Raw genomic sequence first — 16,032 nt, 5'->3', positions numbered from 1 at the left:
AGCACTGAGGAGACAACACAACTACTGTCTCTTTATTCTGTCTGGTAGAGCACTGAGGGAGACAACACAACTACACTCTCTTTACTCTTTCTGGTAGAGCACTGAGGGAGACAATGCAACTACACTCTCTTTATTCTGTCTGGTAGAGCACTGATTGAGACAACACAACTACTGTCTCTTTATTCTGTCTGGTAGAGCACTGAGTGAGACAACACAACTACTGTCTCTTTATTCTGTCTGGTAGAGCACTGAGGGAGACAACACAACTACTGTATCTTTATTCTGTCTGGTCGAGCACTGAGGGAGACAACGCAACTACACTCTCTTTATTCTGTCTGGTAGAGCACTGATTGAGACAACGCAACTACAGTCTCTTTATTCTGTCTGGTAGAGCACTGAGGGAGACAACGCAACTACATTCACTTTATTTTGTATGGTAGAGCACTGAGGGAGACAACACAACTACCGTCTCTTTATTCTGTCTGGTAGAGCACTGAGGGAGACAACGCAACTACAGTCTCTTTATTCTGTCTGGTAGAGCACTGAGGGAGACAACGCAACTACAGTCTCTTTATTCTGTCTGGTAGAGCACTGAGGGAGACAACGCAACTACAGTCTCTTTATTCTGTCTGGTAGAGCACTGAGGGAGACAACACAACTACTGTCTCTTTATTCTGTCTGGTAGAGCACTGAGGGAGACAACACAACTACTGTCACTTTATTCTGTCTGGTAGAGCACTGAGGGAGACAACACAATTACAGTCTCTTTATTCTGTCTGGTAGAGCACTGAGGGAGACAACACAACTACTGTCTCTTTATTCTGTCTGGTAGAGCACTGAGGGAGACAACACAACTACTGTCTCTTTATTCTGTCTGGTAGAGCACTGAGGGAGACAACACAACTACTGTCTCTTTATTCTGTCTGGTAGAGCACTGAGGGAGACAACACAACTACTGTCTCTTTATTCTGTCTGGTAGAGCACTGAGGGAGACAACACAACTACACTCTCTTTACTCTTTCTGGTAGAGCACTGAGGGAGACAATGCAACTACACTCTCTTTATTCTGTCTGGTAGAGCACTGATTGAGACAACACAACTACTGTCTCTTTATTCTGTCTGGTAGAGCACTGAGGGAGACAACACAACTACTGTATCTTTATTCTGTCTGGTCGAGCACTGAGGGAGACAACGCAACTACACTCTCTTTATTCTGTCTGGTAGAGCACTGATTGAGACAACGCAACTACAGTCTCTTTATTCTGTCTGGTAGAGCACTGATTGAGACAACGCAACTACAGTCTCTTTATTCTGTCTGGTAGAGCACTGAGGGAGACAACGCAACTACATTCACTTTATTTTGTATGGTAGAGCACTGAGGGAGACAACACAACTACCGTCTCTTTATTCTGTCTGGTAGAGCACTGAGGAGACAACACAACTACAGTCTCTTTATTCTGTCTGGTAGAGCACTGAGGGAGACAACGCAACTACAGTCTCTTTATTCTGTCTGGTAGAGCACTGAGGAGACAACGCAACTACAGTCTCTTTATTCTGTCTGGTAGAGCACTGAGGGAGACAACACAACTACTGTCTCTTTATTCTGTCTGGTAGAGCACTGAGGGAGACAACACAACTACTGTCACTTTATTCTGTCTGGTAGAGCACTGAGGGAGACAACACAATTACAGTCTCTTTATTCTGTCTGGTAGAGCACTGAGGGAGACAACACAACTACTGTCTCTTTATTCTGTCTGGTAGAGCACTGAGGGAGACAACACAACTACTGTCTCTTTATTCTGTCTGGTAGAGCACTGAGGGAGACAACACAACTACTGTCTCTTTATTCTGTCTGGTAGAGCACTGAGGGAGACAACACTACTACTGTCTCTTTATTCTGTCTGTTTGTTGAAACCTCTATTCTCTCAGTTCGCTTTCTTGTTGGAATGATAATGCAGACATTTCGATAATGACCAAGAAGATAGCACTGCAGAAATGAGGAACATTCAGGATAGCAAGCAGGGTCAAAACACACAGTCATGCACACAACACACACATTTGCAGTTTCACATGTAAGAACACTCCACATGTGTAACTTTCACTTTAACATGTAGAATTGCAAGTTCAAGTGATAAACAATCATGTGAAAATCACATTTGCAATTTCAAGTAAGAAAGTAAGAAGACGTTCACGTTTCTATTTATAGGGCGGCAGGTAGCCTAGCAGCTAGAGCGTTGGGCCAGTAACCGAAATGTCGCTTGTTCGAATTCCTGAGTCGACAAGGTGAACTGCTCCATGGTCGCTGATAATGATGGCTGACCAGGAAATGACCCAACTCTCCGAGCGTGTCTCACGGGTATAATACATATTGTGTATAATACATATTTGTACATGTGTGAAACTGAACAGATATAAGCTCCCATAGGGTTTTCACATGATTGTTGTGAACTTGCAATTCTACAGTACATGTGAAAGTGAGATTTCCACATGCTGTTAACATGTGAACTCTAATAAATGCAATACATGTGAAATGTAAGCTCAAAATGTGAAAACAGCTAAATGCAATTTGGAAGTTTTATTTGGAAGGGCACACATACACACACACACAGTATGCGTCCTGGCTGCTGGCAGAGCTGATAGGCCAGCAGTGAATGGGAGAGATGTAGTGAAGCGGCTTCATGAATACATCCATCTGTCAGTCCTGTCTAAGTGAAGGTTCAGGGGGGCACAGCACCCACAGGCTCTCTGCCTGGCAGACACAGACAGGCCTGGCCCCTTGCAACTGGCCCCTGACTGGCTACTGCTTGGCCCCTGTGGCTTCTCTGGCATCTGCACATCCTGACTGCCAACAAGCTGCACATTGCTAACACACACACATAAAGAGATTATTCTGAATTCGGGCTGTCAGAGTTTACAAGTTAACTCAAGTTAACTCAAGTTAACTTTTGTAATTTTAGTGTACTCATTTTAATTATCTTGATTAATCGCATTGTTTGAAAACATCCTAAATCAAATTAATCTACGCAGCTAAAAACAACAATGTGATGTGAAAACAAGTTGACTTTGGGGTTACAAATGTCTGCTTTATCAATCTACCACATTTTGCTCACCGTTACTTTGGACAAAATCAACACGTTCAAATTGTTGTCATGCTTTTTATACCAAAAAAATCTTGAATTACAGCTCAATTTGAGCCAATTCTGAAGTTGCGATTAATCGTGATTAATAAGCAAATCATGCGATTAACGCGGTTAAATGTTTAAACGTTTGACAGACCGACAGAACTTTTAATTGAACAGTCAGTATTCTGAGTTTGAGAGAAATTGACCATAAATATACATTGGAAGAGAACCCCAGTGTTTGTCCTCTTGGTCGAATGGGCAAAACATTGGTTTCTCCCCTGGATTCTAATCCTGCCGGTTACAAATGCACACACATGTTAAACGCAGAATATCATTTAAATCTGAGTCATGTGAAAAATAAACATATGCATAATTAACATGTGAAAAATCCATGTAAAACCTCACGTGTCTGAAAACCACACCTGACTCCTGAAATGTATGTGATGAATGCATTTTTATTATTTATTTTGTGCCATTTTTCACGTGATTTGATCATACATGTGTCTGAAAACAGCTCCTTTCTGTTATCTGAATCATGCCATTCTGAATGCTCCTCACTCTCTATTCAGTACAGCCAACAACAGGGATTTCATGTTCAGAAATACTGGGGAAGGGCCAACTGTAGGCTAGCCTATTGTTGAGGTGCACGTCCTTGTGTATAAGTAAAACAACAGTATTTGTTGTTTTGAACGCACTGAGATCATGTCTTGCATTAGAGATTCAACTTTTGCTTGAAATCTCCACTGAGCACCAAACACAAACAGAACTCTCAAACAATATGTCAACTTTGTAGCGTTTGTTTATGTGCACATACCAGACTACACAAACAACTTCTCTGCAATAGATTGTATCAATGTCTTGAATCATGTGAACAGTTATTTCAATCCCAACCTGTGTTTGTTGTTTGCCATCTACCGTTGTGTTTCGCACCACTGTTTATTTTATTATTTTATTTTTAAAATTTCACCTTTATTTAACCAGGTGGGCTAGTTGAGAACACCTTTATTTAACCAGGTAGGCTAGTTGAGAACACCTTTATTTAACCAGGTAGGCTAGTTGAGAACACCTTTATTTAACCAGGTAGGCTAGTTGAGAACACCTTTATTTAACCAGGTAGGCTAGTTGATAACACCTTTATTTAACCAGGTAGGCTAGTTGATAACACCTTTATTTAACCAGGTAGGCTAGTTGAGAACACCTTTATTTAACCAGGTAGGCTAGTTGAGAACACCTTTATTTAACCAGGTAGGCTAGTTGATAACACCTTTATTTAACCAGGTAGGCTAGTTGATAACACCTTTATTTAACCAGGTAGGCTAGTTGAGAACACCTTTATTTAACCAGGTAGGCTAGTTGAGAACACCTTTATTTAACCAGGTAGGCTAGTTGAGAACACCTTTATTTAACCAGGTAGGCTAGTTGAGAACACCTTTATTTAACCAGGTAGGCTAGTTGATAACACCTTTATTTAACCAGGTAGGCTAGTTGATAACACCTTTATTTAACCAGGTAGGCTAGTTGAGAACACCTTTATTTAACCAGGTAGGCTAGTTGATAACACCTTTATTTAACCAGGTAGGCTAGTTGAGAACACCTTTATTTAACCAGGTAGGCTAGTTGAGAACACCTTTATTTAACCAGGTAGGCTAGTTGATAACACCTTTATTTAACCAGGTAAGCTAGTTGATAACACCTTTATTTAACCAGGTAGGCTAGTTGAGAACACCTTTATTTAACCCGGTAGGCTAGTTGAGAACACCTTTATTTAACCAGGTAGGCTAGTTGATAACACCTTTATTTAACCAGGTAGGCTAGTTGAGAACACCTTTATTTAACCAGGTAGGCTAGTTGAGAACACCTTTATTTAACCAGGTAGGCTAGTTGAGAACACCTTTATTTAACTAGGTAGGCTAGTTGAGAACACCTTTATTTAACCAGGTAGGCTAGTTGATAACACCTTTATTTAACCAGGTAGGCTAGTTGAGAACACCTTTATTTAACCAGGTAGGCTAGTTGAGAACACCTTTATTTAACCAGGTAGGCTAGTTGAGAACACCTTTACTTAACCAGGTAGGCTAGTTGAGAACACCTTTATTTAACCAGGTAGGCTAGTTGATAAGACCTTTATTTAACCAGGTAGGCTAGTTGATAACAAGTTCTCATTTGCAACTCAGACCTGGCCAAGATAAAGCGTAGCAATTCGACACATACAACAACACAGAGTTACACATGGAATAAACAAAACATACAGTCAATAATACAGTAGAACAAAAGCTTGGGCGAGGGGGCGTGCACAGGGCGGGACCAAAAGTTAGAGAAAGCTGAATTTTATGCAAATACTTCACGATATCGCAACACTATTGACCAATCGAAGCTCACTATATTGTCTAGCCCCTACTGGATTGGCTGTTTATACCTAGCACTACCTAGCATACCTTCTAGCTTGCTAGCACCCATATGAGGGGAAGATAGTGTGTCTATCCTAATTATTGTGTTATGTGGAAATGCACTGTTACATGAGGAATTTTACTAAGCAGCACTTGCCCTGCCACGCTAGCTTCACCCTCATGTGGGTGCTAACAAGCAAGCTAGGTAGTGCTATGTATCAACAGACATTGTCAGCCAATATAGTAGAGTCTGGAAGCTATAGTGACTTTTGTTTGGTCACTCGCTTTGCGATTTTGTGGAAGATTTGCATAAAGTTCTGCTTTCCCCAACTTTAGTACCGCCCTGTTCAGCTCCCCCGCCCATGCTCGCTTCGCTCAACGGTCCCCGCCCACTCTGCTTCTCTTTGCATTCCTTCCATTGAATTTGAATGGCTTCCGATGTTTCACCGCACGTTAGCGCTCTATATTAACACCGGCCATTAGGCTACATTTCCTCATTGTGCTGGGTTGGTGACATCAGTAATTCTATTGGTATATTCCGTTTTGGATATATGTTGTTCCCTTGCAGATGTTCCATTCTGCTATACAGTAGTCAGTGACTGCAGTTATTATTATTGACGTTGTTTGATGTGTAAATGCAAGTCTATTCGCATTTTGAGCAGACATTCATTGTTCACTTTAAAAACCAATATTTCCAACATGTTACACTCCTAACCAGACTGACTGATCCTGTTTAATAATGAATACGACCAGTTCTACACAGAAACTCTTTTTAGTCAAACTTTTCGTTTCTCCTTTGTGTTTACCATTACCCCAGTCAGGAGGATAAATGAGGATAAGTGTACTCAGATTCAGCCTGGTTATTTCGGGAGTGACATTTTTCACACGTCTCTGAGGGGGTGTCTGTCTGGCTTGTGTTTGACGACATTGATTGACTGTCAACTTCAGCCAGGCCCAGACACAATGGATGTAACAGATATGAACATGAAGGGAGGTAGAGAAAGAGAGATGGAGAGAGAGAGGAGGGAGAGAGAGAAGGGAGAGGGAGAGAGAGAGGGGGAGAGAGAGAGAGGGTGGAGAAAGATAGAGAGAGAGGGTAACAAATGAGCAGAGTAAGACAAGATGCATAACTTCAGAGGGACTGTTTATAGGCATCTTACAGGAAATGTGATATGCGGGCCAATGATAGATCTATGCGGGCCACCATAGATCTATTTCTCTTCAAAACATAATATAGAGGAGGTAAGATGGCTCTAAACAAGCTACATTAGACTGCCTTGAATTAAACAGTGAGGCAGTGAGAGGGGAGGGAAGGAAGGAAGGAGGAAGAGCGGAGGGGGAACAAAACAGCACACACAAGTGGCTCCCCCGACCTTTAATTGATGAGTTATTAAAATCATTATTTCTCAGAGGCCCAGTTCTATCAGAGAGATCGATGGGAAACACACATCAGAAAAGTTGAGTATGCGCACACACACACAGTGTGTGAGGAATGGTCTGGTGGTTGCCCTTCAGACTATGGTGTCGTCCCCCGTCCCTGACACACACACACACACACACACACACACACACACACACACACACACACACACACACACACACACACACACACACACACACACACACACACACACACACACACACACACACACACACACACACACACACACACACACACAGAGACAAGGAAAACACATCACACGGGTGAATTGATGAGAAGAGAACAGACCAAACAGAACACACTAGCTCAGGTTTATTATAGAACACCGTTGCATAACAGGTATGACATGTTATGTTTATTACACAGAGGAGAACAGGAGAAGAGAACACACACTGAAGAATGAAACACACAGGACAACAGAACACACACACACACTCACAGACACAAACATCTGTGACTGAAGCGATGTAGAGTATGTGTCATGGCTATCAGTCGGCCGGAGGAAATGTCCAATCGGGGAAAAGAGCTGTATCAGTAGGTATGCTCGTTGGTCGGAATTTTGGAAATCAATTTACATGAGCAGCGCTGGCAGGAACGGATGTATGGAATGCAACACGTACTCTATCACGGCTTCTGAGTGGGAAAAGGGTCTCTTAGAATGCAATCACTTCCACTAAGAGGGATATGTACATTTAATGGACACAATCATATGATTACAGGGCTTGAGTGGAGACTGGAATAATTCATGTGGATGAAAGGCACCTTGAATGTAATGGCCATGAGATAAAACAGCAGCAGTGGATAGATGAGATTCTTCCCAGTCCCAATCTCTGTGTCAATAGGAACCTATCTGCAAGGTGGGGAATAGGGGGGAGATGGACGGACGGACGGACGGACGCAGACAGACAGACAGACAGACAGACAGACAGACAGACAGACAGACAGACAGACAGACAGACAGACAGACAGACAGACGACAAACAGATCAGATGACAGACAGGATGACGTGTGTAATAACCCACATTGGTGGCCAGGATCCCCTGACAGAGTGGCAGTTGCACACACATCAATAGAAAGGCCATGGAGGGAGGAGGAAACTGATCGACGAAGCAGCGATAAGGAGCCGCCTCACCTTGGAGGCGACATCAAGCATGCAGATATGGAATTCATTTCATATCTATAATTAAGCAGTTCATCAAGGGTGAGACAACCCCATTTTCACAAGGGTTGGAGATAGCCCTGGGTTTATGGATCCAATTCAAAGATATCTGCTCCCCTGAAATGCATACTTACAGTACATACTTACACACACACACACGCACACGCACACACACACACACACACACACACACACACACACACACACACACACACACACACACACACACACACACACACACACACACACACACACACACACACACACACACACACACACACACGTCCAGGCTGGATGCATGAGAATGGGGTGTTAGGGGAGGATGGCGATGGGAGAGATGATGAGGAGTGAGGGGGAGGGAAGGAGTAGAAAAGGCTAGTGAGATAGGGGGAGTGAGAACATGGGAGAAAGGGAAGAGGGAATAGAGAGGGAGAGGGATGGGTGGGGTGATGGAAGAGGTGAGAGAGTGAGAAAATGATCATATGGTCTATCAAAATATAAAATGGAGCAGTTTGGACTATTCCCTTGGTGCAATTAGCAAGTGGAGAGCTGCTTTGGTAAACATATGGTGAGAGGGAGACAGAGAGAGAGAGAGAGAGAGAGAGAGAGAGAGAGAGAGAGAGAGAGAGAGAGAGAGAGAGAGAGAGAGAGGGAGGGGCAGAGCTGCATGGTTTCACACAGTGTCAGAGAGCCTGGCTCTCACAGTGATCAAAGACTGAGCTCACTCATTTAGCCCAAACCAGTCTTCCAAGACATGCTAATGAGTTGGAATGTGAGTGAGCACTGCATTGCCAGGAGAAGGGGAGTATGTGTATGTGAGTGGAGAGTGGAGTCCCACGGGGAACTGGAGACGGCACCCAACAGAGTGGAGTCCCACGGGGAACTGGAGACGGCACCCAGCAGAGTGGAGTCCCACGGGGAAATGGAGACGGCACCCAGCAGAGTGGAGTCCCACGGGGAAATGGAGACGGCACTCAGCAGAGTGGAGTCCCACGGGGAAACGGAGATGGCACTCAGCAGAGTGGAGTCCCACGGGGAAACGGAGACGGCACTCAGCAGAGTGGAGTCCCACGGGGAAATGGAGACGGCACTCAGCAGAGTGGAGTCCCACGGGGAAACGGAGACGGCACTCAGCAGAGTGGAGTCCCACGGGGAAATGGAGACGGCACTCAGCTAAGTGGAGTCCCACGGGGAAATGGAGACGGCACTCAGCAAAGTGGAGTCCCACGGGGAAATGGAGACGGCACTCAGCAGAGTGGAGTCCCACGGGGAAACGGAGACGGCACTCAGCAGAGTGGAGTCCCATGGGGAAACGGAGATGGCACTCAGCAGAGTGGAGTCCCACGGGGAAACGGAGACGGCACTCAGCAGAGTGGAGCCACACAGAGAAATGGAGACGGCACTCAGCAGAGTGGAGCCCCACGGAGAAATGGAGACGGCACTCAGCAGAGTGGAGTCCCATGGGGAAACGGAGATGGCACTCAGCAGAGTGGAGTCCCACGGGGAAACGGAGACGGCACTCAGCAGAGTGGAGCCCCACGGAGAAATGGAGACGGCACTCAGCAGAGTGGAGTCCCACGGGGAAATGGAGACACCATAATGTACTTCTGAAATATGACCCCCTCCTTCACACACTTTTACAGTAGATCTCACTACCGTACCAACTATGCAGTAGTTCACTGTCATGGATCCTGTAAACTACATGTTCAATGGGATACAGTGGACCAGTGCTCTTCACTTCTGATCCACAGAGTGTGATGTGCGTAGACTTTTGTTCAAGCCCAGCACTAGACCTGTTTCAGCTGTAGACAAGGGTTTAATATTACAGTTTAAAAAGGCGTGTTATTGCAGGGTTGGGACGATTTCAAAATCCCAGCATACACAGAAGCACACACATCATACATGGGAGCAAACCACGCTCACATTACAAAACAATGCTCACATTACAGCTATGTGTACTGCTCTTTTGAAGGTGGACATGCTAGCTAGCTGTTGTGTGGATACGTACAGCTTGTTCCAGGGCAAAGATACAAAGAACTTCAGACGGCCTTGAAAGGCCATGTTTTTCACTGATGGTTGTAATCAAATCAAATCAAATCAAATGGTATTGGTCACATACACATGGTTAGCAGATATTAATGTGAGTGTAGCGAAATGCTTATACATCTAGATCTCAACCCCATAGAAAATCTTTGGAGGGAGTTGAAAGTCCGTGTTGCCCAGCAACAGCACCAAAACATCACTGCTCTAGAGGAGATCTGCATGGAGGAATGGGCCAAAATACCAGCAACAGTGTGTGAAAACCTTGTGAAGACTTACAGAAAACGTTTGACCTCTGTCATTGCCAACAAAGGGTATATAACAAAGTATTGAGATAAACTTTTGTTGTTGACCAAATACTTATTTTCCACCATAATTTGCAAATAAATTCATGAAAAATCCTACAATGTGATTTTCTGGATTTTCTTTTCTCATTTTGTCTGTCATAGTTGAAGTGTACCAATGATGAAAATTACAGGCCTGTCTCATCTTTTTAAGTCGGAGAACTTGCACAATTGGTGGCTGACTAAATACTTTTTTGCCCCACTATATGTATACGGCATTTCTCCAGCACTGGTGGAAGGTTATTTATGTAAATACAGAACAGCAGGGGTCCAAGCACACTCCCTTGTGGCATTTAATTCCCCACAGGTACCTGGGTTGACTGCATGCTTTGCAGTTTAGTGTACTCCCTCCGCCCCTGTAAGTATGATGTGAACCACTTGATCGCAGTGCTGTCAAAGCCTAGTTTGTCAAGCTTTCTCAAAAGCGTGTGGTGGTGAACAGTGTCAAATGCTTTCTTCATATCCAAGAAGTGTGCTGCTGTGACCTACTGACGGTTACATGCACCCACTGTAGTAATTCAGGACTAGTGAATATCACAACATGTCCAACATGTTGCGTTGTCCTCTTTCCAATCCTGTTTAAATAACCACTGTATAAATGGTTGACAACACCACCTGCTGGCCGTAAAATTCTGCTTGCCGATTGATTTACTTGGTAATGGAAGGATGGATGGTTGGATAGACAAATGATTGATGACTTGGTAATGGAAGGATGGATGGTTGGATAGATGAATGAGTGATTACTTGGTAATGAAAGGATGGATGGTTGGATAGATGAATGAGTGATTACTTGGTAATGAAAGGATGGATGGTTGGATAGATGAATGAGTGATTACTTGGTAATGGAAGGATGGATGGTTGGATAGACAAATGATTGATGACTTGGTAATGGAAGGATGGATGGTTGGATAAATGAATGATTGATGGCTTGGTAATGGAAGGATGGATGTTGGATAGATGAATGAGTGATTACTTGGTAATGAAATGATGGATGGTTGGATAGATTAATGAGTGATTACTTGGTAATGAAAGGATGGATGTTTGGATAGATGAATGAGTGATTACTTGGTAATGAAAGGATGGATGGTTGGATAGATGAATGAGTGATTACTTGGCAATGAAAGGATGGATGTTTGGATAGATGAATGAGTGATTACTTGGCAATGAAAGGATGGATGGTTGGATAGATTAATGCAGTTCCCAGGGTCCTTATGCAGCACATTAATCTCAGGCAGGTGCATTTGCTCCAGTGTAGACCAATGACCTGCACATTTCTATCCACACATTTTTCGACAATTAGTGAATAGTATTCTAAGCAGGTCCTCCTTGTCTTGGCTTTATAAACATCCTCTGGTAGCTGTATGGGCTAGAGGGTATTGATTTCTTCACACTTTACAAAATACTAATCAAATCAAATAGTTTGCATCTGGCTGCTGATTGGAACAGTTATGAATTATTGTTGAGTGGATTAATGCTGTGGGTAACTAACCCCAGTTTGTAGTTGCTAAGACCTTACCAAGTTAGAAGATCCTATAGCCCATTATCCTATCCTGCAGGAGTGTAAGAAAGCAATAAAAATTAACCAAATTGATCTAGAATGAGAGTGGGAACAACCGAGTAGCCTATACAACTGAAAACTAACAAAGTGGAGAGGGATGAAAAGCACAGCGCATTTTCACAACACTGACAGCATCAGTATAACATATCACAGAGCTAGAAAATGCGGGATCGAGCAGTGCTTTCAGGCACGCGTGCGCTCAATACCCCCGTGCGCGATAATGCGCTGCACTACATCATTGGTATTAAATATACACGAACTGCGCACGGTCAGGTGGATTGGTTGCAGTCTAACACATCCGCACGGACACACACACACATGCACGGACATGCACAGACACACACAGACAAATAGCTCAAGCATTGAAAGTTGTTTCTTCCGCTGTGTGTCAAACTGTCAACTTTGGTGTGAGTCATGTAACTGTTATTTGTCTTCGGCATATAGACTTGTTTAAGCAACAGCTATTCCCATTATTGTCGGTCTAATCACGAGGATCATTTTCAATAGAAATAAAAATTACTGTGTGAACCAAAAGTGGTGGAATTCTGCTGATCACCTTCATGTAATTCTTATGCACAAGTAAGCCTAGTTTAGCTCGTTCGATGCACTAAATGAATCAGATTTTATTCTGAGATTTAATTAAGGAGTGAGAGGTCGCCTGCATTTGCCTTTTCTCGGCTGGAAATTGAAAGTCGTTTGGAGTGTGGAGATTGGTGGATAGGGTTTTAATGAGACCTTTACAGCTGCGGCTGGAAGATGGAGAAAAGTGCCAGCACACGACTCTAAACCAACGATGAATGACACACGGAATTGCTTCAGTCTACTGTTTTATTTGAAATGGCTGGCAAAGCCAGTTAACAAAATGACCGTTGGAAGGCAAGGAAAGTATGTGTGAGTGAGTGAGTGAGTGAGTGAGTGAGTGAGTGAGTGAGTGAGTGAGTGAGTGAGTGAGTGAGTGAGTGAGTGAGTGAGTGAGTGAGTGAGTGAGTGTGAGAGAGAGAGAGAGAGAGAGAGAGAGAGTTGTACTAACTACACTACCAACAACTACACTACAAATACAGTGCTTCGCTGTCCATGGTGCTGAAAGAACAACTCCCAGCATTCAACGGGTTGGTGGGCTTGGTGAAACTGAGTGCTTGCTTGGAAGACTAAGTTTTACTGTAGGCTACCTTTTGCACAGAAGACAGCTGTTGAACGAGACTAGAATTATGTCATAGTAGTCGATTTCAGTGGAACTGTTTATGTTATATTTTAGGAAAGCTTTGCCCATTGGATTCCGCAAAGACTTATTTGAAAAGACTAAAGACTTATTGGATTCCTCTTCACACATTATCAATCCCAGCAATGACCAAACCAACTGAAATCAGCCCATGCACACACAATGACTCAGACCAATAATTCACCCAAATCCACTTCAAAATCATACAACTATCATAGGTAGGTTACAGAATAATCGTCAACATATCATAAATCACCAACGCATAGGCTACAATGTAATCTTTAAGCGATCGATGTTAACGCATTTGAAACAACAACGGGATCGCTGGAGGCTGGTGTTTAACCTACCTGGCTGATGCACAGGGCAAGACGTCTCCCTTCCCGCGCGCCGCCGAGACTCCCGCCACGCAGCCTCGTGCCTTCTCCTTGATACATGTTCCTGAAATGACACATGCAAAAGTTATGTCAATTAGCGTAATATCTACATTTACACAGTAAAATACAGATGTCTCCGAGTGAGAAGCAGGTGACTATAGTAGGTCTCCGCATAGATGCTGGTAAACATCTATAGAGCGTGTTATGCAAGCTAGAACGTGATGCAGGATTCCATCACTCAAACTAAGTTATAACAGAATATGTCACTTATCAAACACCCACGACGGGTTCATCGCTGTCATATCAGGGTAAGATCTTGACTAACCGATAATTGCCGGTCCTGAGCATAGCTGCCTCTTTCCACCGTCAGATAAAAAACAGCAGTGGAGAAAGTAGAGAGTGAAGCAGCCCGACAGTCAGACAGAGCCGACTTGGGAATTGTTCTCTCATCCAATAAGATGTTTAGGTCGTGTATGATTTATACCGCGTGTGTGTCGCGGCAAAGGGGGAGTAATTGAGCGCTGTAATCAACGTAAATAACCAGTTTGTTAGCTCTCTCTGCAAAGCATGGCGTTAAAATATATATTCTCATTCAAGGGTAAGCGGGGAGGAAATTACAATCCTCATGTGTCGCCAGTGGACGTACAGGCGCCAGTCATGGAGTAAGACATGGGAGATGAATATGGGCACATAGAATGAATCACCTGTATTTATTTGACAATAGCCTACTGTTGAAGCTGCCCTTGAGGTGCCCTTGTTTTTGATCATTATAGTTTTTTTTCCCGAAAAGTCCTCAAGAAAATCAAAGCATGTTGATGATACATTTTGTCAATGTAATGACAGCAAATCGCTGCAGGAGATTGTGTTATATATGACGCCATGACGATGACGTCATAGCACTCAACCTTTTAAATAGGCGGCACAGATAGAAAAAGGAGACAGATGTTTCACCGGATGTATAAATCTGAAGCATCTGGTCGGAGTGGTTGGAATCTCCACCCCCCACAACATATGGTGAGGAGGGGAAGCCCATTGGCCGGCAGTGGAAGAGTATGAGATGGAACTGGGCTGATTTTCTCATCAAAGAAAAGCCATCCGGTACAGTTTTCTGTGCCCAAAACTAAAATCTGTTATGAAACAGAGTGCACTAAGTTTTGTAGATGTGAGTTGAAAAAAAATGGCTTTGTTTACAAGGAGTGCAATGGCGAATTGAGATATTGCACACAGAGAAGGCGTTACCTAACGGAAATATGTAAATACATGCTAGAACACCAAAGGATCTCGCTAGCTCGTACTTGGCTCTGCCCACCTCCTTGATGGATCTGCACATTATGCTTTATTTGCGCTGATTGAAAACGACACAGATGAACTATCTGGGTTAGTTATACATATACTTTGTAGGTGGCTTGAGATGGTCTGGGTAGACTGACACTGTCTCCAACAGTAAGTAGACAGAGATGTTATTATCAATGGCATTAACTTGGGAAAAAATGTAATGAATTCTTCATCAGCTTAGCTTCTTGGCTTAGTCTTTTTAGATGTAGCTTAGTGTGGTCTTATTGAGGTGAGTTATGTTAGGTTTTACTTAACTTAAACCAGGTAAGTCATGTGGACAAAAACTGGTAAGGTTTGGAGAAGTGTGTTTTGTTTCTCCATGTGTTACAGAGCAGCCAGCAGCAGAAATCAAGGAGTTGGAGTGTCTGCCGTCACAACTATGGTATTTTCCGGGACTAGAAACATAAACTTCCCTCTGATGAGTAAGGTAAGAAAAGTGGATATGTTCACCACCAACATCGAATCCTCAAGATGTGCATTTCGATCAATAAATATGGTTTCTGTGTTACAGTTAGGCACACACACACACACACACACACACACACACACACACACACACACACACACACACACACACACACACACACACACACACACACACACACACACACACACACACACACACACACACCTTACTTAACCCAATGAGTCCCACTGTCGTAATTTAGGACTTCTGACCCCTTCTAAACATTGTGTTTGAGCTACAGACTTCTGGTTTGTACCATTGTATTAATCTATTTCTTTTGAATTAGTCTGTGTCATTAATGGGAGCTGAGCTGGAGTGGTATTCGTGAGACAAGGGCCAATCCCGAAGGGGCCTGGGGTTGGGTCTTTTTGGCAAAAACGTCAGATTGGTCTGAGTTACAAACTATTGAAAGCTATCTATGAAAAGCTGAGACTCTCACGAACACTCTGTTGTTTTTCTCTATGACGCTCACAAGCTACACGATAGTCGTTAGAAAGTAAGAGGTTCTTCTACATAGAAGATCATAGGGAACCCCAGGACATAGTGTCTATAATACTGTAAAAGGTTCTTCTACATAGAAGATCATA

At 43.4% G+C, this 16,032-nt stretch overlaps 1 protein-coding gene across 1 annotated transcript in view; it reads right to left on the bottom strand.

Annotated features, from left to right (window-relative positions):
• LOC118397346 (schwannomin-interacting protein 1) overlaps nt 1-13,708 on the bottom strand; it is a 396,234-nt gene extending 382,526 nt beyond the window's left edge. The window contains exon 1 of the mRNA XM_052467485.1: nt 13,618-13,708. Coding sequence (XP_052323445.1) covers nt 13,618-13,704 — 87 coding nt within the window. The 5' untranslated portion in view covers nt 13,705-13,708. The remainder of the gene's footprint in view (nt 1-13,617) is intronic.
• Between the last annotated feature and the right edge of the window lie 2,324 nt (nt 13,709-16,032).

The sequence above is a fragment of the Oncorhynchus keta genome, chromosome 18 (genome assembly GCF_023373465.1).
Source record: "Oncorhynchus keta strain PuntledgeMale-10-30-2019 chromosome 18, Oket_V2, whole genome shotgun sequence".
NCBI classification, from domain to species: Eukaryota; Metazoa; Chordata; class Actinopteri; order Salmoniformes; family Salmonidae; genus Oncorhynchus; species Oncorhynchus keta.
This window is presented reverse-complemented; position numbering and strand designations above follow the sequence as displayed.